Source organism: Myotis daubentonii, chromosome 7, assembly GCF_963259705.1.
Source record: "Myotis daubentonii chromosome 7, mMyoDau2.1, whole genome shotgun sequence".
Classification (NCBI taxonomy): domain Eukaryota; kingdom Metazoa; phylum Chordata; class Mammalia; order Chiroptera; family Vespertilionidae; genus Myotis; species Myotis daubentonii.
In genome coordinates this window covers 35,315,017-35,337,937 of record NC_081846.1, presented here as the reverse complement: position 1 = coordinate 35,337,937, position 22,921 = coordinate 35,315,017, and the positions used below count along the sequence as shown (strand labels likewise).

At 51.8% G+C, this 22,921-nt stretch overlaps 1 protein-coding gene and 1 long non-coding RNA gene across 51 annotated transcripts in view; one reads left to right on the top strand and one right to left on the bottom strand.

Annotated features, from left to right (window-relative positions):
- The window catches only part of LRRFIP1 (LRR binding FLII interacting protein 1), a 114,955-nt gene that overhangs the window by 64,428 nt on the left and 27,606 nt on the right, over window positions 1-22,921 (bottom strand). For 5 of the 50 annotated variants that reach the window (XM_059703709.1, XM_059703660.1, XM_059703663.1 and 2 more), the window contains exon 1: window positions 9,223-9,535. The exons of 41 other annotated variants lie outside the window; for them this stretch is intronic. In XM_059703709.1, coding sequence (XP_059559692.1) covers window positions 9,223-9,288 — 66 coding nt within the window. In that variant the 5' untranslated portion in view covers window positions 9,289-9,535. Of the gene's footprint in view, window positions 1-9,222; window positions 9,536-22,921 lie in introns of those variants that run through there. 4 more of the 50 variants (XM_059703681.1, XM_059703696.1, XM_059703699.1 and 1 more) reach the window with 4 other exon arrangements.
- LOC132238398 (uncharacterized) lies at window positions 15,671-22,025 on the top strand. Its single transcript, XR_009453779.1, has 3 exons — window positions 15,671-19,976; window positions 20,650-20,718; window positions 21,694-22,025. It is a non-coding gene; the product is annotated as an uncharacterized LOC132238398 (long non-coding RNA).

Genomic DNA, 22,921 nt, shown 5'->3' with positions numbered 1-22,921 from the left:
AGGGGGATCTGGAAGGGAAGGGGGGTAGGGATGACAGAAGGAGGGAGGGGGTGAAGGGAGAGAGGAAGGAAGAAAATGAAGGTGCCCCAAACCGAAACCAAGCTCACTGCTGCTGGAAGGTGGCCGGGGTTCTGCTGCTACAATGTGCAGTGCTGTGCCCCCCACCCAAGAAAACTCTGGCCCCCTCTTTGTTCTGATGGAGGCACTGACCAGCCAGGGCTCCTCTGATGAGATCCAGGCTCCCTGGCTTCCTCAGGCACGCCCACAGTGCGGCTGGGAATGGCCAGGAAGCCGAGTTCCATACTCCCCCTCCCCCCCCCCCCCCCACACACACAGGGGACACGGCCAGCCCCTCCCCCAAGGATCCTCCTGGCCTGGCCTGGAATCCAGTCAGCAGAGCTTTACCGACCTGGGTTTTCAAGTAAGGCCCCCTTGGATGGAGGACGTGGTTGGGATGAGAAGACACCATTTATCACCTAAGCTGCCTCACTATAATTCTAAAAATCTGAACCTTTGACCCCAAAGTTCCACTTTTACATTTTACCTGACCACAGACAAATATGACAGCACTCCGGCACGATGGTATGAGGGACACTAACTGTGCACAGAGAAGCCCAGATCTGAGCCTCAGCCCTCCAGTGCCCACTGAGGCCACAGATGCGATCGGCCAGGGGCCCGGCCAGGGGCGCACGGGCTGGCTGGGGAGAGAGACACTGCTCCCTGTGATCTGTCCTCTGGAGTGGCACAGACTAGGCCCGGGTTGCAGAGCGCTGCAGAGAAATCACGGGCACAGCAGGCATCACTTTAGTGACGGGTTGGTCCCTGCGCAGCGCCAAGGGTTGATGACCTGCAGGTCTAACCCAACCGCAGGGTGGAAGTGGGTTTCCCTGGAGCAGGACACAAAGGCTTCAGGGTAAACAATCAGAAGCATGCCTGTCCCAGCAGCGCTAGACAGGCCTGCTCCGAGCCAGGAATTCCAGAGATAACAGCTTCCTCTGAAGAAGAGGGCTGCTCCTTTCTGGGGGTCAGGGAGCTGGGAGAGCCCGACTCCGCTGGGGACTGAGGCCAAGCAGAAACAGACAGAGAAGCAACCGGCCAGGATGCAGGGAGAACCCCGGCAGAGGCGTGCCGTGCCCTCGCTGAGCTCGCACGTGGCTGCTGTCACACGTCTTCCTGCCTGTGCTGGAGGGTTTGTAAGTGGTAGGAAGTGCTGCCCAGCACCCTGCATAGGGATATCTGTGTCCTTCCTGTGGCTCTATCCGTTTACCCAGATGCCCCCATGATGCTCCTCAGGGAGCAGAGGCATGGCGGGCCAGGAGCCCTGGCCCTCGGGGAGGACAGAGGTGAGGGCAGGAGGCAGACTCGCTCCGTCCTTGCGAGCCCCACATCGCACCTCGTCGGGGACTCCTGGCTCCGTCTCTACTTGTCCTGAGCTTCGGAGCTTCCCTGGGACTCAGAGTATGGAATTCTACATCCCACGGCCCCGCACCGGCCGTCCGAGAACCAGCGCTCACTCTGCTCTGAACTCTGCAGTTACCCAGGGATCGAGTGCTACGTGGAAGATGGAGGGGTTCATGAGCCTCAACTTTGGCGACTCTACAGAAACGGGCTGAGACTTGCTTTCGCCATCGCCGCCACCCTGAGAAAGCCTTGGGGTCAGGAAAGGCATCACAACGACAGCTGGGGAAGCCAGCTCCCCGCCCTGCAGAGCCAGGGGACACCCACAGCGCGCGGCTGACGTGCGCATGGCCGCCAGGCTCTGCAATGCTGGCGCCGACGTTCCAGAAGCCGTTTGGGAGGGAACTGTCAGCGCACATGAAGACCACCACCTGGATCGGGAGAGAGGACTGGGCCCTGGACACGCACGCGGGACCCAGTGACGGCCGCAGCCCCGGTGTGTTGCCTCAGATGTCAAGTGGAAATGATGCCGCGCGGGGCTAAGAGAGACGAGCGGTTTGTCATCCGCACGGCATTCGATGAAGCCTTAATACTGACCGTGCGTATCCACTTTGGCCTCCAGGTTGGAGAATTCTTCTGATAAACAAGCAGAATTCCTGTCAGGCCACATGACATAGCTATAGCTTACCCTCTCCCAGGAAAAGCTTAAGGGTGCATTTAAAGTTCACTCCTGTCTCTGTGAGAGGAATATTGTGCCCGAAGTGGTGACAAAACCTGTTCTGTTCCAGAAACAAGCAGGGGACTTCTGTCCATATGTGATTCCTCTCTGTGGTGACAAAGGAACACAGCTCCCGGCAGGGCGAGCCTGGGACCCCAGAGACCACACATGCAGGCCCGCGTTAAGGGACTTACAATGCGGGGCACGTTCCCAGCCGGAGCGGACAGCGCTGTGCAGAGCCTACAAGGCTGTGACAGAGCCCTTTCCTGAGCAGCCTTTGCTACAGGAAGTGGAAACAGCCACCAGCTTTTGTTTTCTTCGTAAACCCCCAGCCCCTCATATGCAGTCGAGTCTAAAAATAATCTGTTATTCAAAGCAACCAGGGGGACTGGGTGATGAGTGTTCCCCTGCACCCGTGTGAACGGGAACTCGCCAAGCCGGCAGCGCCCAAACGGCGACCCGTGCTGGCCTTGCACCATGTATCCACCGCCCGCCATGTCTCTCCGCTGCCACGGTGCATTTTACTGCAGTCTCAAACCGCATCTTCCCCAAACCCTCGCTTAGGCGGCTGCAGTAAGTTCCCCCACTGAGGGGGCCTCTCTTTATGACCATCGCCACCAGGGGAAGGCACCGTTGTCATGGGGAGAGTGCCACCTCTGAGAGTATTTTGGAAATAGTGGTGTGTGTGGGGGGGGAGGAGGGGGAAGTCACAGTGATTGGAGGGGGTACTAATGGCATTTGGGGGCAAGCACCATCCTGCAGAGACAGGCTGCACAATGAGAGGCTTTCCCTCTGGCCATCAAGCAGACAAAAGAACCAACTGATCACTTTCAGATCGACAAACTGCAACTTACACATAAACTTGAAATGTGTTCTGCAGTTTTAACTTGCATTGACTATCCCAGGAATGCAATCAACAGGGAAGCAAGGGAAGATTATACTTGATTTTGTTCAGAACTTCCCTAAGAGTTAGTCATAATTTTGTGAGGTCAAATCACCGGCAGCTGTTTGGGTGTGAGGACAGCATGTCTGTATCAGTCTACGTTCTGCAGCTACGATGTACCTGAAGGCTGCACCAGCATTTAGGCATTGAAATTCACACTCCGGTGTTGCACCTCACTTTCTTTTTAATGTTACAGTAAAACATTCTATTAGCATGGTATTGTGCATGCTGGTAGATGTTACCATCAAGGAATTTCATTTCAGGTTCATAATGAAGATGTTAAAAAATGTGTAATAAAAAAGAGGCATGGGGTCTGACGGGGCCGTGAACCACAGCCTTAAAACTGGAATGGAACGGAGGCCGGACCTCTGGTGCTCGGCCACACTCGTTCAAACAGCCTGGCCACGGGTTCAGGGCACAGGTCTGGGGGCCAGTGTGTAAGCCACAAAATAAACACGACACACTTTATCATTTTTACTTGAAGAATTGAAGGACACAAAGTTAAAGACTAAAGTTTAACTTGTTAAAGTTTAACACTATGTTTCCATCGAAAGCAACTCAGGTAAGTTATGGAGCACACCTTAAAATTATCATGGAATTTTGTGATAAAACAGCAGCCTTCAAAGAAGCCCTTATCTCGCTAAGTTGATCATAACTGGGCCTGGGCCCCGAGGACCTGGCACCCCACCCTCTGCTCCTGGGGGACCGGGAGGAACAGCCCAAGAAGCAATGGGCGCCACCTTTGTCCAGACTGCATCCTTTCGGCCTCGCCCGGCGTTTCCAGAGGGAGGCTGTCCAGAGGGTGTCTCAAGACCGAGCCACCAGTCTTGGCTCTACCACTGACCAATAACATGAGCTCGGACAAACTGCGTCCCTTCTGCCCATCAGCCCTCATTTCAGGGCTGGGCACCTCGAGGTGCTCCCGTCACCTCTGAAAGGTCATCTCCATACCAGGGGTCAAGCACTGTCAATCTCTCCCCACGGTGCCGCTGGGAATCTCAGAATAATAAACTTCTTAAAAGTTTCAGAATAACAAACTTCTTAAAAGTACCCTACATACCAAAATAGCAAACTTATATTAACCAGGAACGAAATTATTCATGTTACTTTATCGAGTGCAATGACTCGGAGCATCCAGCACAGCCCTGAGGGTGGGTAGGGACGCTACACATCACCCTCGATGAAAATCACTTCCCCCTCTTGCTGTGAATACATGCGAGTTTTTTTCTGAGAAGAGTGAGTGTTTACATTTCCTTCAACAGTCTCAACAAGAGCTGCTGGAACTACCGACAAGAGCAGGCTGGCCACCCATCACCCTGCATGCGGCTGACAGGTGAGAGCAGCCACCTGTGTGGCTCTCCAGGTGACAGGTTCCCTGCAGCCCAGGCATCTGGCTCCTCCCCTTCCCATTCCCTGCTCCACGCAGGGTCTTTCCTGCAGACCCCACCCCTTCAAGGTGTCACACAGCATATTCCCTCTCAGAATAAGGCGGACGCTCACAGCACCGCGCTTTCCTCTAGGAGGCCGGACACAACTACTGACAGCCTTCCCTGCGTCCAATGGCAGTCCCGGAACCAGCCAGGGAAGAATGAGAAGCCATCATTTCCACCCTCCAGGGGCCTACCTGGGTGGCATGGGGTTAGGGAGCAGCCACACGGGAAAAGGCTCAGCTCCGGGGTTCCCGTGAGGGCTGACACAGTGACTGATAGTGACAAAGTCAGTCCAGCACAAACTGGAAAAAGGAGAAATGTCTGCCGCGCTCCTGTTTCTAGTATTCTCTTCCTTATTTAGAAAACTTCAGCCCATCGAGTGTTCCTTTGTTTTGAAAAGTTTTGAAAACTCCCAGAAATAGAAATGAAGCATTTGATACAATGAAGAGGTCTCGATATGCACTCAGGAGCAAGGGCTGGGATCTGAAGGGCCGTCCGTCTCAGGAAAAAGAAGCCAGTGGCAGCCTCCAGCCTGAGACCCTGCCTGACGCGCTGTACACAGTGGTGACAGCTATCAGCACCAGCTCCGTCACAGGGCCCCCTGCCTGCTAGCTGTGTGGACTTGGGAAAGTCCCCTGACCTTTCCGTTTCCTCTTTATCTGCAAGTGGAGATCACCGAGCCTCATGAGGTGGTGGCCAGGACTGGGAAGGCGCCACAGGAAACACTTGGCAAGGCAGACACTGGGGGGTGGGGGGGGGGGTGGCGGGCGGGTGTTGGGAAATGCTACCTACTGTGACTAGTACCACAGCTGCAGGCCCAGCAGGGTCAGCTCAGCTCAGCTCAGCTCAGGGTTAAGGGCAGCAGAGACAGGAAGGCTACACAGCCAGGTACCGCAGGCAAGAAAAAAGATGCGAGGACAGGAATGAGGCTGCTTTCATAAGCTCTACCACACAAACATTAAAGTGAAAGATTTGGGTTAAAATTTAAAGTGAATCCTCACTACCGTCATTTAAGGTAAATTATGTCTCTTATTACAAAGTAGTTGTTCTTCAGATTCAAGGCAAAGCTGCTTAAAAGCTAAGTGACAGCCTTAAGGAGGAAACCACTGAAAGGCTGCCCTCCCTCCCGGCCCCCATGAATGAATGAGTCTCGGAATACACACCTGAACACACACCTGTGTGGTGGGGTTCCTGTTTGTTTTGGTTTATTTGTTTTGGAGTTGGGCTGGGGGGTGGGGACTTCAGTGGTGGTCTGCGATCATTTGCCTCGCAATTCTGAATGATTAAATCTTGGCTATAGTCAAAGTAGTCCTTTGTTTAATTTAGGAGAAAGAAGTTAATTTACTTAAGTTTCTCTAGATAGTTTGAATAATGAAAGTCCTAGTAAATCCATTCCTTAAAAGTAAGTTTCTTTATTCAAAAAAGTGAACTCTAGAGTTAAAACTGTGAGGCCATAAAAACTCTCTCCTGCCTACCCCACGACCAACTGACAGCAGAATATACCAGGCGTATTCCCTCACAGGTTAGTAATTCACACCTACGACCCTGGGCCACCAGGATTAACATTCGTAAACACGAATGGAGATTTTGGAAACTGGCATGTGAGCTAACTAGTCACACACGCTTCCTCTCTGAGTCACACAGCCCGATTTTCAGGGATAAGGCATTCCTCTCGAACATTGCCTTTTGAGGAGCAAACACATCAGACCAACGGCAACCTCACAGACCTGTAAAAACGAGATAAGGACCTCACTCTAATAGGTAAATAGTCCAATCAACTTCGAGAGAAAACAGTGTTGCAACTATAAATAACCTGATTTCCTGTGCTCAGCATAAGTGGCATTTTAAGCTGCAGGGTTTAAAAATTTTTTTACTAAGGAGGTTTCCGCTCTGTGACATTACTTCTGGCTGCCCAGAAACTAACTCTTAAAGAAAAAGGGAAATTTAGTCTCCATCTTTGCCCTAGTGGGACACTCTTAATATGTGAGAAAAGACCTAACTTAGTATTTCTGTAATTTAACTGCTTGAGGAAGTGACCCATCTAAAACAAACCGTAGGATCTCAGGACTCAAAATCTGCAGCTGAGCTACGGCAAGACCAGCCCCCAGAGCACCGCCTTCGTCCCGGCATCCGTCAACACTCCCACTCAGGTAGGGACCTTGGCACAGGTGCCTAGTGGGATGGGCTTGGCAGACTGTGCCCACGCTCTACCCAGACAGACTCTCTCCGGACAGGACTGATGTTTGTCAGTTCATGCTAGTCAGGATGTGGAAAGCCACCAGAGGTGACACAACCCATCTCAAACATGGGAAGTTACAAAAGTGGGAGAAGTGCATGGTTTCCACACTGCCCCTCCCACACTGGCACCGACTACCATGAAGGAGCTGGGCTCCTGCCCTCATCCTGCCGTTGCCTTTGCCAGGTAAGGTGGAGCTTGGCATTCCGCTTCCTCCTGCCAACCCCGGCTCTCCTCTGACACTGGGGTGGCCCCCAGCCCTCCTTCCCCACTGCAGACCCCAGTTCCCAGACAACAGGGTCACTTAATGGAGAACACAACCGGCAGCAAACAAACAGTTTGAAATGCCCAGAGGCCTCCAGCCGGAACACTGCCTTGCCCAGGGTGGCTACGGGGTGACTCCCTTCTAAGGCTCCCCACCTCCATTCTCAAAAAGTGTTTGCTATTATTTACTGAAAACAACCCTCCCACAGGTTCACAATTGCTTATTGGAAATCCCGGGACCAAGTATGTCTCGGGCTTCAACTAAAAAGGCCATAGATGCGGCCACCATATATTCTGCCACAATCCCGAGTTGCAGCCTTTAACCAAGTCCGTTAACGGGGCTGCAGAGGAATGTATGGATGTGTTCACACGCAGAGGTAAAGTCTGAAAAGTCGCCCACCAGCCAGGGCAGGTCTCACTGCCAAATGAATTCTGCCACAAACTTACTCAAAAAAGCAACAACTTTTGGTTTTCAGAACTTACTGGATCCTGGAATTGGTAGGGCAGCGATTTTCAACCTTTTCCATCTCATGGCACATACGTATTAGTTACTAAAATTCTGCAGCTCACCAAAATACATATTTCCTGCCAATCTGACCAAAAAAGTAAGTATACTTTTGATTCGTTCACACTGGATGGCTATTGTTGTGTGGACTGTTGTCACTTTTAATTTGATAATCTAAGGGAAAGCAGGTCAGTGCCCCTGACTAAACGGTCAGGTATTGCATGTTTCAAAATGTCTTGCGGCACACGGACTGAAAATCGCTGGAGGAGGGGATGGTGGGCCAGTGAGGATGGAGCACCTTCTCACCCAGGGCCCGGTCCAGACTCCCCTCTCTCTATTTCTATGAAGCAGGCGTCTCAGCCAGGCCCAATCCAGGGTTCCGTGAAGGGTTAAGGAGACTTTTGCGATTTCTACTCATTCCTCTGATGGACAGGTCCCTCCCTCCCTCACATCCTCGTTCTCCACGTTTACTCTTTTCTTCTTTAAAAAGTCCCCACCCAGAGTTCCTTCCTCTGAGCCAGAATCTCGTCCAGGATTAACATCGCCGGTCTTGGCCTTCTAAGGCTTGCCTAGATGGCTCCTCGGAACGTCGGCCTCTGGCAGCATTCCGCCCTTCCTTCTCCAAGGGCCCTTCCCTGACGGGGATTGCAGGGCCCCTCTGCAGGTTCCCAGGCCTAGAAACCGACTGGGTTAAGGGGTAGGAACCAGGGGCAAAGGTCTGGCCCAGGGCGGAGCTCTACATGAGGTCCCAGAAGCAGCACAGTAAAATGGACGCTACAAACCCACCTGACCAGCCTCAGCAAGGAAGTTATCTCCCAAGTGTGCACTCAGCAGAGTCTGTTTCTATACCTTTCTCTGGTTTTACCTACTGGGAAACTCCTTCAAGGTAAGGGCAGTCTTCTCATTCTGAATCCCCCACAAACACCCAGCAGGTGATTAATTCCTACCTGGTGAAGGAGTGATCGTTTTGGGCTCAAGTTCTCTGCAGTATAAACGTTAAACATCGTAACATGTTTCTTTTCCAAAGTGCATCCTCTCACCTTTAGATATTCATGACCAACCACAAGCCTCAGGACAGTGGGTAATGACGAACCTTCCCCACCTCACCCCGGCCCAATTTTAACCCAAATACCCCACAGCCATGGGTGTTAAGCCAGATAACTGTGAAATCCTGCAGGGTCCTGTCCAGACCCCCAGACCCCAGGAGACCAGCCAAAGTCTATTTGGGGACTGGGGTCCTTGGGGGAGGTGGAGAAGTCCTGCTCGAGTCGAAGGTCCAGGGCAGGGTACGTGCTCAGAACTGCCCGGCCACAGACGGCGCCAGCCTCAGGGCAAGGGCCCCGCTCTGGGCACCGGCTCCTAGCGCTGTATTTTGTAAAATACCAAACGACCAGCTGGGAGGGGCCCTCTAGCGCGGGCCTCAGACCTCCCGCCCAGCCACACAGCTGGCAGAACCGGTCCCAAGGTCCGTTCGTTCGTCCTGGGAGGGGCGCCGTCCAACGAAACCTGCTCTCCTCGCAGGAGGAACTGAACGCACTGAACGGAGAGCAGGGCCGCCCCCACCCGCACATCCTCGCGTGGGGACGTTCACTTCAGCGGACCCCAGCCAGGCGGAGTCCACCCCACCCCAGCGCAGCCAAAGGTGCCCGCTGCCCTGGGCCTTAGAGCGCCAACAAGGACCAAACGTTCGCAGTCCGACGCGAAAGTTTCCCAATGTTTTCCTCTTACCAGCCTCTGAGCCTCGGGGCTCAAACAGTCTATTTCCTTGTTCTGCGTGGCCGCCGGGTTGGTCATCCTGTCGCTGCAAGTCCCCTCCGCACACGGCCGGGAAAGACTCGGAACGCGGGCTCTCGGTCCGCGGGCGCAGGCTCTCAGCTCAGCTGCATCCCGAGCGCGGCGGTTCCAGCCCACGGACAGACCGGCGACGGCACCGGACTCGCCCTTCCCGGGGCGGAGGCGCCCTCCCCGCTTCCCGGCTCGGGCGCGGCCGCATGGGCGTGACGCAGGTGGCCCCGGCCCGGGTGGGGGCCCCGGGCAGAGGAGCGGCACTCCCGCGCGCCCCGCCCCCGACGGGCCCGCCCCCCATCGGCGCCCCACCTCCACCGCTCAACCGGCCCGCCCCGTCCTGTGTGCGCGCCCCGCCCCGCGACACAGCTGCGCGGTTATCAATCACCGCGGCCTCCACCGGAAGGGGGGTGGGGGTGGCGGCGGAGCGAGGGCGGGGGCATAAAGGACCCCAGCCGGCCCCGCCCACAGGCGCGGGGTGGGCGAGTTGAGAGGCGGTGGGAAACGGAAGCTGTGGGTGGGACCGCGCGGGGCAGGGCTCTGCTTGGGGCCTTGGGGGGCGGGGCCTGCGGGGCGGAGCGAGCCGCCTCCGTACCCCCACTCCAGTCCCCGCAGTCCGCGCCGCCGGCTCCCGCATGCTAGTGCCCCGCGACGTCCTCCAAACTCACGCCGAAGTGGGCTTCTCCGGACCTGGCAACCTCAGCCCGAGCCCAGCAGCACCTGCCGGCCGGGGACCCCCGTTAACGCGTCACCCCGAAAGGGGCCGGCTTCCCGGACAACAAAAGTGCGCGGCCCGCGGGGGTGAGAGCAAGCATGCCGGGCCGGCGCGACCTCGCCCGCCTCCCTATCAGCAAGCCGGGGGCGCGGTGCCAGCGGTTCGGCGCGGATCCGGTGGCTCAGAGCCGGGGCCGTGCGGTCTAGGGTCTGGCCGGGAGGGCCTGCGGGGCAGGAGCCCAGGGGGAGGGCGTGGGGAGGAGTCGTCCCGGTGCCGGGTCTGGAACCCGACCTCCCAGCACGCGCCCCGCCCGCCGCAGAACGCGCGCTGCTCCTCCTTTAAAAGTCCTGCAGACAAGGCAACGCGAGTCCTCGCCAGGCTCGGGCAGGAGCCAACGGGACATCCTCACATTTAACAGGATGTCTGCCTGTTCTGGCCAAGCCCGGAGCCTGCGGCGCCTGGGATGCCCCTGCCAGCCCCTGCGCCCGGGGACACGTGTGTGAAAGCCCATCTCAGAAAAACCACCTCCCCGCCTCCAAATGGGAACTTCCCACAGAGTTGCTTGGCCTAATTCTCTGAAAAGGCTGCTCCCGAATTATTGAGAGACCAGAAATTCACATTTAAATGTTACAACCCCCCAATTTCGCACTCTGCCCCACCTAACCTTGGGTAACGTGTCGGAGCATGACCTTCCCACTCACCTTCCCACTGTGTACAGGGCGCCCCTGCGCACGTGGCTTGGCTTCTGGGGGAGGGGCTCGGGAAGGAAGGGCTGGAGGGCCTAACCTAGGAGGGGTAGGGGAGACAGAAAAGAGGCGGGGGAAAGGCCCAGAGTGGCCGCTGGGTGAGAAATTCTGCAGGTTTCTACCTTGCTTAAGGTGAACAGCGCCAAGCTTTGATGGGTAGCATCCTTGGGCCCATAAAAATGAATTTTAAAGAGATTGAAATGCCTTTTATTACCTGATTTGCTTGCTCTAACACTTTTAAATATGTTCATGGATTACAATTCTTGGCTCTATGAAATCAAATGAATTGGAGAAAATAATTCTAAACGGCTCTACATGAACAACTATAGGACTTAGGGAATGTATCACGAAAAGCAATTTGAATTTTAGTAGAGTAACAACTTTGCAGATGAGAATGCTAGCCAACCATTAAGGTTTGGAGACTGGTGTGAATATTCCCACTGAGACAGGCAAAGGTTAGAGCTATGTGCCACCCCAAACCCTAGGACCACCCGTCCCAGAGCAGGGCCCATGGAGCAGGCCCCATGGAGCAGGCCCCGTCTACCTGCCCGCTTGTCCCTGAGGAAAACTGCTGCACACCCCCCAACCCCAGGGGGCCACGGAGGGATGGGGCTAAGTGGCTCTGGAATGAGGCCATCTGGCCCAGTTTCTGGCTCTGACCCTGGGATGCTGAGCCCCCCCCAGTAAAATTCTTGTGGCACACTGGTTGAAAGTCGCTGTTCTAGTCGGGAAGCTACTACATTCTGACGTGTTAGCCCAGCCATTCCGTGCCGGGGCTGAGTCTCAAACCATAGGACCAACGTTGGTCTATATCAGGGGTGGGCAAACTTTTTGACTCGAGGGCCACAATGGGTTCTTAAACTGGACCGGAGGGCCGGAACAAAAGCATGGATGGAGTGTTTGTGTGAACTAATATAAATTCAAAGTAAACATCATTACATAAAAGGGTACAGTCTTTTTTTTTTTTTTAGTTTTATTCATTTCAAACAGGCCAGATCCGGCCCGCGGGCCGTAGTTTGCCCACGGCTGGTCTATATTACGGGTGGAGTGCTGAACTCGGGCTCCTTGGGTTTATTATTTAGACTCCGGGCCCCAAGAATAAAGTTGCCTTCTGTGTTAATTTTGCTATAAATAGTTCTCTAATGAAAAGGACCCCCTTCTTGGGCAGGCCTTTCTCTCCTTTTTATTTTTAACTGATCACAAGGCCACTTGTGAGGATGATTAATGAGGGACTGGTGGAACCCACAAATTTGGTTTCTTGGGGGAAATCCACTAGGAAGCCAAAGGAAGGGGCGTGGCTGTGCAAATTGACATTGTGTGGCGTGAGAAACAGGGAGGGGCACCACATTTTCACCCCGTTCTCACAGCTCTGGAGGCAGCTTGGCAGAATAATGTTGCCGGGAGCCGGTCCATCCTTGCTGTTTCAAGGGACCTGGCATATATGGCATACGGTTCTTAATATGTTTGCTCACCTTCTTGGCGCTGTGTTTTAACCAAAGTCACCTCTCTGAGAAAGGTTGAATCCCCAGGTAGGGATTTTCCCCTGAAGTTAGGGAGGGAATAAAACCCCTCAACTAAGTGCCGGGTAATTAATCACTTTAACTACAAACAATCATGCTTAAGCTGCATAATCTTTTCTCCCTGGAATGGAGATAAGAAACGCCCTAACCTTTGTAATAGAGATTGATAGGATTGAATCAACTGGTATAAATACAGTTGTAACAAGACAGAAACTCGCAGAACTTAGAACAGAATCAAGAAGACAGAACCTACACGGAGCCTAGAGACAGAAGAACTTCGCTGGAGAGAGCATGCCGGAGGATCCTGGAGAGGGACTGGCCTCAGAGCCTGGAGGCGGAGCCTGGCAAGAGATCAACTGAACACTGTCTCCATGCCCTTCCTTCTTCGCCGACTCCGTCCACACCTTTGGGGACCCCTGGACCCGCTGGGGCCAGACCCCAGCATAATGTGAACACTTTACCTTGAAGAAAACAAAACTAAAACCCCCTGAGAGTATCAGGTGAGAGGAAACCAGACAAGCAGCCCCGGGTTTCCATCCTCAGAAGGTCAGCAGAAGAGCCCGGTGTGGTGTGAGCAGCGTGGGGGGGAGGGGGGTGTTCAGCAAGAAGGTGACCACCCAGCTGGACCGCCCCAGCTTAGGCCTGGGGTCTCTTCGTAAAGAGCTTCGAGGTCGCTGCCACAGGTTCAGTTTTGTCTCCTGTGGTCAGTGTGCCACTTCCAACAGGTGCACCCTGCATTCTGGCCCCTTCCAAGCTGCCAAGCCGTTAATGACCTGTTCACACAGCCGCTATTTCCACCCAGGGATGCTGTGCTAAGGGGGCCCCTGAGGTTTTGGGGAAGCTCTGGCTGTCTTGAGCATCCCTAAAGCCTTCATGCTTGTGCCTTCTCAACAAAAATTAAAGGTCCCAAATCTAAAAAAAATTTAAAAAAATGCAGTTCTCTGATGTATACAACTTTATTTCTTTCATGAGAAAAGAACAGAAGGTAAATAGAATGGTCTAATTTTGTTCTGGGAACATGAGACTCCCAGCTAACCAGCAAATGCCAGAACATTTAACCAATTTGGGGCCACACCCAAGCTGGGCTGACTGGTCTCCATGGTGCTGGTCGGTTGCTAGGTTCACTAGCTTTGCCTCCTGCTGCGGTTTGGTTCTGAGTGCTAGAGCTACGGAGACAAAACCTCCCAGAGGTCCTCCCGCAGAGCACGCGGCAGACGGGGCAGGGTGGCTCCCTGCCTCCCCATGAGTCAGATAACTGACACAAACCCATTTTTCTAAATCACAGCCGGGACATCTGTTTTCCATGAGTCAGTAGCCATGTTGATGACAGCAGAATAAACTTATCTATATCACGAACAGTAACATTATTACTTTATTACTTCTGCAGACAGTTACGTTATTACTTTATGTGGATCCTTTGACTAGTATGAAAAAACACTCTTTGCCCTAGCCAGTTTGCCTCAGTGGATAGAGCATCGAACTGTGGACTGAAGGGTCCTGGGTTCCATTCCGGTCAAGGGCACATGCCTGGGTTGTGGGCTCGATCCCCAGTTGGGGGCGTGTAGGAGGCAGCCGATCAATGATTCTTTCTTGTCATTGATGTTTCTATCTCTCTCTTCCCTCTCCCTTCCTCTCTGAAATCAATAAAAATATATTTAAAAAACACTCTTTATTATAAAGATGTTCGTGAAATGATCACCCAGATCCACACTGCACCCCAGTTTACAAAGCACTTCACACATAGAGGGAGGCTCACAGAAGTTGTCTAACTTGTCACAGACACATGTGGGAAGAATGAAGCCAGGCTTTTAACCCAGGTCCCCACTCGTGGCCCTCAGGGCTTAGCGTCCAGGACACCACCTGACACAGAATTGTCCCTCCCCCCACCCAGCCAGCCAGGGGTCCTCACTGGGAACAGTCAACAGACAGGCTTGGGAGTGTCCTCAGCCACCTCCCTGGGCTTAGCCTGGACCAAGGGCTTTGGCAAAGCAACGGCCACACCCAGGATGACCTGGGCCGTTGGTAGGAGCCTCGGATGGGGGAGCCTGCCCCTTCCTGCAGTCTGCAGAGAAAGCTATACACCATGGTCAGCTGGCCCAGCTCAGGCCCACAGTGAACTTGATCCTTGGCCAGGATCCTGATTGCCTCCAGTGGACAGAGCATCCGGGAGTAAGAGGCGAAAAAGCCCAGTGAGCTTGCTTCTAGCATTAAACAGCTCCCGCTAACTGAGCCCGCCCCTGTGCTGGGATGTCTCACACGCTTCATCCTTAGGCCTGCCATGACCCGTGCTCTCTCCCCCCTCCTCCCAGACTGTGAGGGGGCTCTCCAGGTATGGGGGCACCTTCTCACCACCCCATACATGATGATGGATGATTCTCCTAATAAAGTGAGCACTGATAGATCGTCATTAACTCTCATCAACTATTTAATATTTTTGTAGCAACTGGGAATGGAAGCTCTCTTTAAAAAGGGGCACGCCTTGCTCTGGCCAGTGTGGCTCAGTTGGTTGAGTGTCATCCTGTGCACCGAAAGGTTGCCGGTTCGAATCTTGGTCAGGGCACATGCCCAGGTTGCGGGCTCGATCCCTAGTGGGTGGCGTGCAGGAGGCAGCCAATTGACGTTTGGCTCTCACATCAATGTTTCTCTCTCTCTCTCCCTTTCCCTCTCCCTTCCTCTCTCTCTAAAACTCAATAAAAAAATAAAAATAAATAAAAGTGGCATGTCTTTAGGAATGACTACTCAGCTCCCAGAAATTCACCACACTTCTTCTTCATCTAGATTTAAAAGAAACTCCCTTTGGACTTTTTAAGGAAGGTGAAGAGTGGGAGTTTTAACTGGACTGAATCCGAGCCAGTGGCAGAAAGCGGGGTGCAGGTGTCCCGGGCACTTTACCCAGAAACACGAGCTGGTGTAAGATGACGGTGAACGTGGTAGCATGCCTGGGAGAGGAGGCGGCTTGGATGCCTACATGGATTGAGTAAGAGGTATGTCAGGAACAAGCCAAGACAGACAGGGTGGTTAGAGAAACAGAAAACAGCGGTGTCTCCTGGCAGCCAGCACTCGCCCACGTCCCCAGAGGCTGGTGTGAGCAAGGCAGCTAAACAATGCAGGTGAGGTGTAGAGAGCAGGCCGAGCAAGCGTTGCGTTTGCAGCCAGAAAAACCTGGGCTATTGCGTCCTGCTGTTAAAATTCTACAAAGAAACATTTTCAACGACATGGTGGATTGCAGCCCGAGAGGAAGGCCGGCTTTGGGGAGGGTTTTGAGGTGCGTGGAGATTTGTTCATTTGTCCGTCTGTCTGTAAGATGGATGGGAAAGACCCAGCGGAGCCTGCTTGAAGGTTGAGAAGTAGGAGTCCAAGGAGAGAGGAAACAGTGAGGCAGGGTGGGGGGCGTGGATGGACTCCCAGGATTCTGAGCTGAATGGAGACGAGAAAGCCAAAGGGGACAGAAGAGGACAGGCGACAAGAGGTGCTGTCTGTAGCAGGGACTGTGGCCCGGAGCTGGGGGAGGATGACCAGCAGGAGGAACCGAAATGGAAGGACCCGTCACAGGGCTGCCTCAGACCCAGCCCGGGAACAGTTTTCCGAACCTGAGCAGAACCCTTCCATGGAGTTCCAGCAAGTCCAATAAGGCTGCCACAGGGTAAAATCTGACCCACATGGAGAACAATTTCTGATATATTTTACTCTGGAATTCAGTTGATCTCCTAAAGGGTCCAGGAATGAGTCCATAGCAACCTGGAGAACAAATGTACCCGTTTGCCAATCCAGCCCTCAGAACTGGGCATCCTTAAAGCCTGGCCAGAGTGATCACAGACACATCCCCTGAGGAAATGGCCACAAACGCCTTTGAGGGCATCTCTCAGGCCAAACAGTCAGTTGCTCATGAACACTGCGAGTGCCAGCTGATGGTTTTCTGAAACTACTGAGAACAAAACAACTAAAACGCATTCTGTATTTCTCAGTCATATGGGAACACTCTGAAAAATCCCCCAAGTGAACTATCATCCAAAGAGAACAACCTATATGCGCTGTCAGAACAGTCCATCTAAATGATTTTGATCGGAATAGATAGTGACTTGGGAAAGTCGGCTTTATTCTCAAGGACTGTATTCACCAGCCAACGGGGCACCCCACTGAGAAGAGATAAATAAATGGAAAAGAAAACAATGATAAAAAAAACGAAAGCAACACCCACTCGTTTGGCTGGGGCCTCCGTCAGCCTGCCTGTGAGGGCAGTGCTCCGGGACAGACAGCAGGCTCCCCACAGTCAGCTCTCCGACACAGACCCTCGCCCGGCTAGCTGGAAAGTCCAGAAACCACCCATGTCCGCTGGTGTGACTGACAGCTGCCATTCACAGAAAGGAAGTGTGGGGGACACAGGGCCTTGTGGTACCATAGCAGACAGGGAAAGCCAAAGGCCCTGGTGATGAACGCCGAGGTTTAGGAAACCAGCACTCTTGCTGAGCAGCTGGACTTGAAGAGGAGCTGACTCAGGGACAGACAAAGACTCGGGAGGGAGCCACCGTCTTCCCACGGTGTGCAAATCCGACAAGAGCATCCCTAGAGCACTCTTTCTAAGAAAAGGAATTTCCCTAAAGGGAAAGAAAACCAACTGCCGCACACTTCAGCACAGAACTAAAAACACATGCCCACACCCCAGTGTGAGGGTCCCCCCTGCAGTCCAGTCCCTGAATACAGGTCAGAGAAAAGCCAGCAACCATTCGAGGCCAGATTACGAGCCTTCGGTTGTTCACCTTCATTAACAGCTGTATGAACACATCGGTACCTTTGCAGAAGACGTTAGAGGAGAATATAAAAGCCTCACCTTTGAAAAATGAAGATTTTAGATGACCTTCAAGGGAGGTTTGAGGACGAGCGAAGAACAGCAGACTGGAGAGACATGCTTGGCCCGAGAGTGGAAATTCTGGAATAACTGGAGATCAAATAGCCACTCCTGACCACGTCATCTCCGAGTACCAGCAGAGAGGTCCATTAAACTCACCCTTCCACTCGACCTCACGGGGCAGCTGGGACCGCCTTCGATTCATGGAGGGGGTGGCCCCAGCCCACCGCAGCTTTCCAAGGGCTTCTCCTCACCAGGGCTCCGACTTGAGCTACTCAGATGGCCTTGGGGCCCGTCCTCTTATCCCCACTGCCACGGAGCATCCCTGTTAAATGTGGGACTAGACTTTATAGGGAACTCTAATATAAACACAGAGCAGGGCTTCTTAACCTCGCACTGCTCACTTCTCGGGCCAATAATTCGTTGCTGTGACGCCTGCTCTGAGCCACAGCAGCCTGTCCTCACACACTCGGTGCCAGCAGCACTCTCCACCCTCGTCCTGACAACCGACGTCTCTCCAGACACTGCCAAAGGTCCCCTGGGAGGCAAAAGGGTTCCCATAGAGGGCCCCTGGTCTGGAGGGGCTTGTACCTTTATCCAGGTGCCCACATTGTACAAGCAGGTTGACTGATCAGCCTGTACAGGTAAGTCATGCAAACCCATAGCTAAACATGCACAGTGATGGTGGTCAAAGTGGAAATACTTCAACACATCATCTAATCTCAGTGTCCTGAGTTTTCACTCCGGAAGAACTCCAAGTGCATCTAAGAACTCCCAGCCCCCTAGTTACTGCGGTCAGGGGTCAGGCAGAGCAGGAAGGCGGGCACCCTACCATGAGGGATAGGAAGGGGCCACAGGGTGGGCAGGAAGCTGAGCTCAGGGGCCACACGGTCATGTCATGGCTGAGCGCGTGATCGCAGAGGTGGGCTGCAAGCAACAAGACCAGAGAACTGATAACTGGAGGCCACCTGCGGGGTTCACACAGAGAACGGGGGTGATGGCACAAAGCCCTCACACCTCCAGAGCACAGGTTTGGGAGGAAATCTACGTGGGATCCCCGCTCTGACACGTCTTAGCTTGTAGCTCTGGGCACTCCCGGGTCCTCTTCCAGCTTCCTGAGCTTCCCAGCAGGGCGGCAGTGACGGTGGGAGGCCAGTCTGGCATGAAGACGTGCCCTCACTGGACCTGCCGCACGTGTGGGGGTTATTCTAAAGCACAGATTACATTTCCTGCAAAATAAGGGACTCTGGGATTACAGTTTACATACAGGTTCTGGGAAGCCGTAGGCTGTCTGGCGTCACTTAATTAGCTTGGATTGCGTTTATGGCTTTCATCAGCACTTTTTGGGGTGCTCGGGGAGCGTTGCCCTCACCTGGGCAGCTGCCTACCTTCAAGCCCAGAATTTTGGCTTTGCCCACTTTCTACTCGCAAAGCCAAGCTTGTGGCGTTTTTGTCCTCCGACAACTACGTTGTGACTGTGATTATGTGAAAACCGATGTATACAAAGACTGGAAGGAAACGTGAGAAACAAAGAGCTGCTGTGTTTACAAGACGGGAGTGTGGGAATTTTATTGCTTTTCAGAACACCCTTAGATCTCGTCAGAATGCTCTCTAAAAAGCAAACAGGTACTACTCGGGTTAAGGAGCCTGAACTTTATTCCGGAAGCAGTAAAGGACCCGCCGGCCGGCAGGCAGGATCTGAACAGGGAGGTAAGCCTTTGTTTGAACAGAGAATCTGCAGGCTACAGGAAAGGTTGACAACCACCCTCACTATTCTTTTCCAAAACCTCCTTGGCTGGTCTCACTATTTAGTCTTCCAGAGTCACTTTAGAGTTTACTTGGTAAACTCTGAACCAACCATCTCCCCTCAACTGGGATTTTACTTGAGTTACATTATATTTGTAAGTTATTTGGGGATTAAGTCACATTCCTTCCACGGTGGGCCTTCCCATTCAGAATTGAGGTAGCTCTGTCTCCATTTTTTAACTTGACGTGCCCTTCAGTCTATTGTTAGTTTGCTTCATAGAGGTCCTGCTTCTCTCTTTTTTTATTTTAAGGAAAGAAAATGCCTTTAATCTTTTTACTTTTCCACTTACAGTTGATAGACAATATTATGTTACTTTCAGGGGGTCCTGCTTATTTCTTTAGTCCTAAATGCTCCTTCAAATGGAATTTTACCTTCTTGCTGTTATTTAAACACACACACACAAACACCCATCATCGTGGGATATGGGGATGCTGTGGATTTTTGTTTATATCATTCGTTACAAAGTATTCCACTGACCTCTCAGTTTGAGCTGGATTTTTGGATTAGACACGCCCCTCATCTGCAAGTAGTTGCACATTTTATCTGCTTCTCAGGAGTTACAGTGCTGATTCGCTGTCCCGTCTGAGCAGCAGAACTCCCATTACTATCCCGTTACAGGGGCCTGGCCTGTTGGTACCCTGCAATTAGGGAAAGAACAGGACACAGCAGCTGTAGGCGAGTGTTTACACTGAGATAACACAGGACAGGACAGGCTGGCAGGAGTTAAATAGCATCAAAACTGCCTGTAAAGAGAACCTGCTGTCGGTCGCCCCACACGGCCCCTGAGAGGAAACCAGTGACATGTCTCAGAACAAGACGCTCTCGCCTATGGGCTAGAGTCTAATTTTGATCAATAAAACATAAACAAGCAGAGAGACCTGGAGAAGGAATAGGGCAGAAGTCAGGGAGCGTGAATTATTGTTATGTTAGAATACAATTGTTTTCTGCAGGGAGCGAGGGAAGGACACTGAGCTCAGGGTCTGGGGCCAGCACGGCCTCTGCCTGACCCTGGCTGTTGCCTTGGCCAGGTGCACACCCCGTCTCTCTGCCTCAGCCTCGTCATGTGAGTAATAGTAGCACTAAGTGCATAGAGTTTATAAGGGTTAAGTGAGTGATTATTTGTAATCAGTGTTTGAATAAGAACCATGCTAACCGTTAAGGGTAGCTAAGATGTTGGTCTATAGATCCACATTTTTGCCCTGGTCGGTGGGCTCAGGAGGTTGGAGCATCGTCCTTTCCCGGTCAGGGCACACACCCAGGTAACGGATTCCGTCCTCAGTCGGGGTGAGTACAGGAGGCAACGAATCAATGTTTCTCTATCACATTGATGTTTCTCTCTCTCTCTCTTCCTTTCTAAAACCAATAAAAGCATTAAAAAAAAAAGAATGCACATTCTTACAAAAATAGTTTGAGGAGCATTTAATCTAAAGCTGATGCATTCAGCCATCATTTACAAAGAGACATGGGAGCTAACTTTTGTCCTGACCTAGACCAACCTGCCCCTCCCTATCTGCCTTCCTGCCCCGCCCTCCAGGCTCTATTTGGCCCTCCCTTTGTGCAGCTCAGAACCCACAGCATGCCCCGTGCACCCTGGTGCGGGGAGACTAGATAAACTCGTTAAACCCACACGACCGAAGTACTCACTGGAATTCTAAGTCACGAGGCGCTAGTAGGAGTGACCCGATTACTTTTCTAGCATAAGAGGCCCAAACTTTTTGACAATTACTTTCTTTCAGGCCCAGTCACTTCCTGGTTGAGTTATGATCTAGATGGCTGAACTTGAACTTCTCCAGCCAGATAAGGAGGTATGGTTGTGTCTCCAAAGAATGGTATTGGGCAATAGAAGCTGAAGAACTTCCTTTTTGGGGTGAAGAGACTCCCCTATGGCATAGTTTTTTGAAAAAGAAGAAATTTTCTGCCCAGGGTGGAACAACTAAAAGAGTATCAAAAAGATAAAATTATTCAAAGCTTTGAGCTCTTATGTTCTACGATTATTTAAAATATTTGACCTACATTTAGAATAAAATATAGTAGAACGAACTCTGCCTGTTAGCATCTTTATCTCCGGAAGAAGGCAAAGGGGTGTGGGCAGAGAGAAACATACTGGTAGATCTTGGGGAAGGTGTTCACGTTTCAACTGCTGCCCCCTGGCGGCCACAAGTAAGCATTTCCAAGGGGCCTAGGGTACAGGTTTCAGGTGGGCTTCGCAGCATCAGGTAACCAACAAAATGCTAAAAAGGGACTCTAGTACCCGTTTAATCAGTATGTTAATTCACAGTAAAAAGTCCAATAGTTAATATTACATACAGAAAACAATTTAGTCTTTTATAAGTGGAAGCAACCTGTGTCCGTCCACAGATGACTGAATAACAGCGCGGTCTCTCCACACAAAGGAACATTACTGGGCTTTAAGAAAGGAAGAAAATCCCGACACATACCACCACATGGATGGAGACGCCTTGGAAGCAGTGCGGAAAGTGAAGGAAGCCAGGCCCAAAGGTCAGATACTGCATGATCCCATGTGCACGAGATACTCAAACTGCCAAATCCACAGACAGAAAGTAGAACGGTGGCCAGGGGCTGGGGAGTTAGTGTGTAATGGGCACAGCGTTTCAGTTTGGGAAGATGGAAAGAACTATGGATACGAGGGACAGTTACACAACTTAAAACTGGATAAGATGACGAATTTAATGGTATGTGTGTGTGTTTTTTTACCACAATTAAAAAATATAATTAACAAAAATCCAATTTACTCATTTGTTTATGCAAAACCACAAAAGGAGGAAGAGAACACCAGCATGGAGTTTTCCCCAGAAAACAGAAGTGAGATGGCGTGAGCTCTGACGGGCTCCACATGCAACTGGCCACACGATAGATTAGAACGCCGGTGTGGAAAGAACCCTTCAGAGAATTTGACCAGAGCGAGCACGTCTCTGTTTAAAAACGATCTCCTTCCCATGAGCAACCTGCATTTGAAATCCACAGAAATGGGAAGATTTTGGAGCCATCAGGACCCTACATGAATTTTCAGAGAGCTTCAGAAAATAAGAACAGCCAGGGCTGGCAAGATGGCATTCGATGCTGGGAGTGGCTAAGTTAATTTTCTTTTCTTTTTTTTTAAAGAAAGAAGACAGGCAGGCATCAGCCAAACACTGCTTGCATTTAGAATATATGTGTAAGTCATTTTACCATGAACTTTTATTGGAAAAGCAACACACAATAGTAAAAACATATGTTCACCAAATTCATAGAGCCAGAAAGTGGAATGGTGACTGCCAGGGGCTGAGGGCAGGAGGGGATGGAGACTTGTGGTTTAATGGGGACAAAGTTTCCATTTGAGGATGTAAAAGAATTCTAGAGGTGGATGGTGGTGATGGCTGCAGAACAAGCGAATGTCCTTAACGCCACTCAATGTACACCTAGAAATGGGTAAATGGCCACAATGGCCACAATGGCCACAATGGCCACATTTTACCACAATGTAAAAATAAGTTATTAGTAAAATTTTACATCCATCATAAGAAAATGGCCAAGTCAGCCTTGGGATATCAACTTTATGGCACCCTGTCCGGCTATAAAGACGGTGTTTATAGCAAGTATGTAATAGAACGCACATGCTTATGACCATGTAGAGTGTATGTGAGCACACATGGACCACCCCGCCCCCAATAAGATCTATGAAAAATAACAGCAGCCAGGATTCTAAGGAAATACATCAAAACAGAGCCATGGTTGTCTTTATGTCATAATAAAGTTATAGATAAAACCATTTTCCTTTCTGTTTTCCGATATTTTTTCAATGAGCAAGTACTATTTTTAAAGGGGAGGAAATAACACAAAGTTCATTTATTTGAAAAGAAAGGAAGGATGAATGGAAAACAATGACCTTTTTGTTTTGTGTTCCTGGGGGCCTTGTAAGCAAACGGGGGCACTGCAGTTCCTTCTTAGGACAGGTGCCCCTGCAGGCTGGGAAAGCCTGTGGCCAGTCTCAGAATAACATCTTTAAGT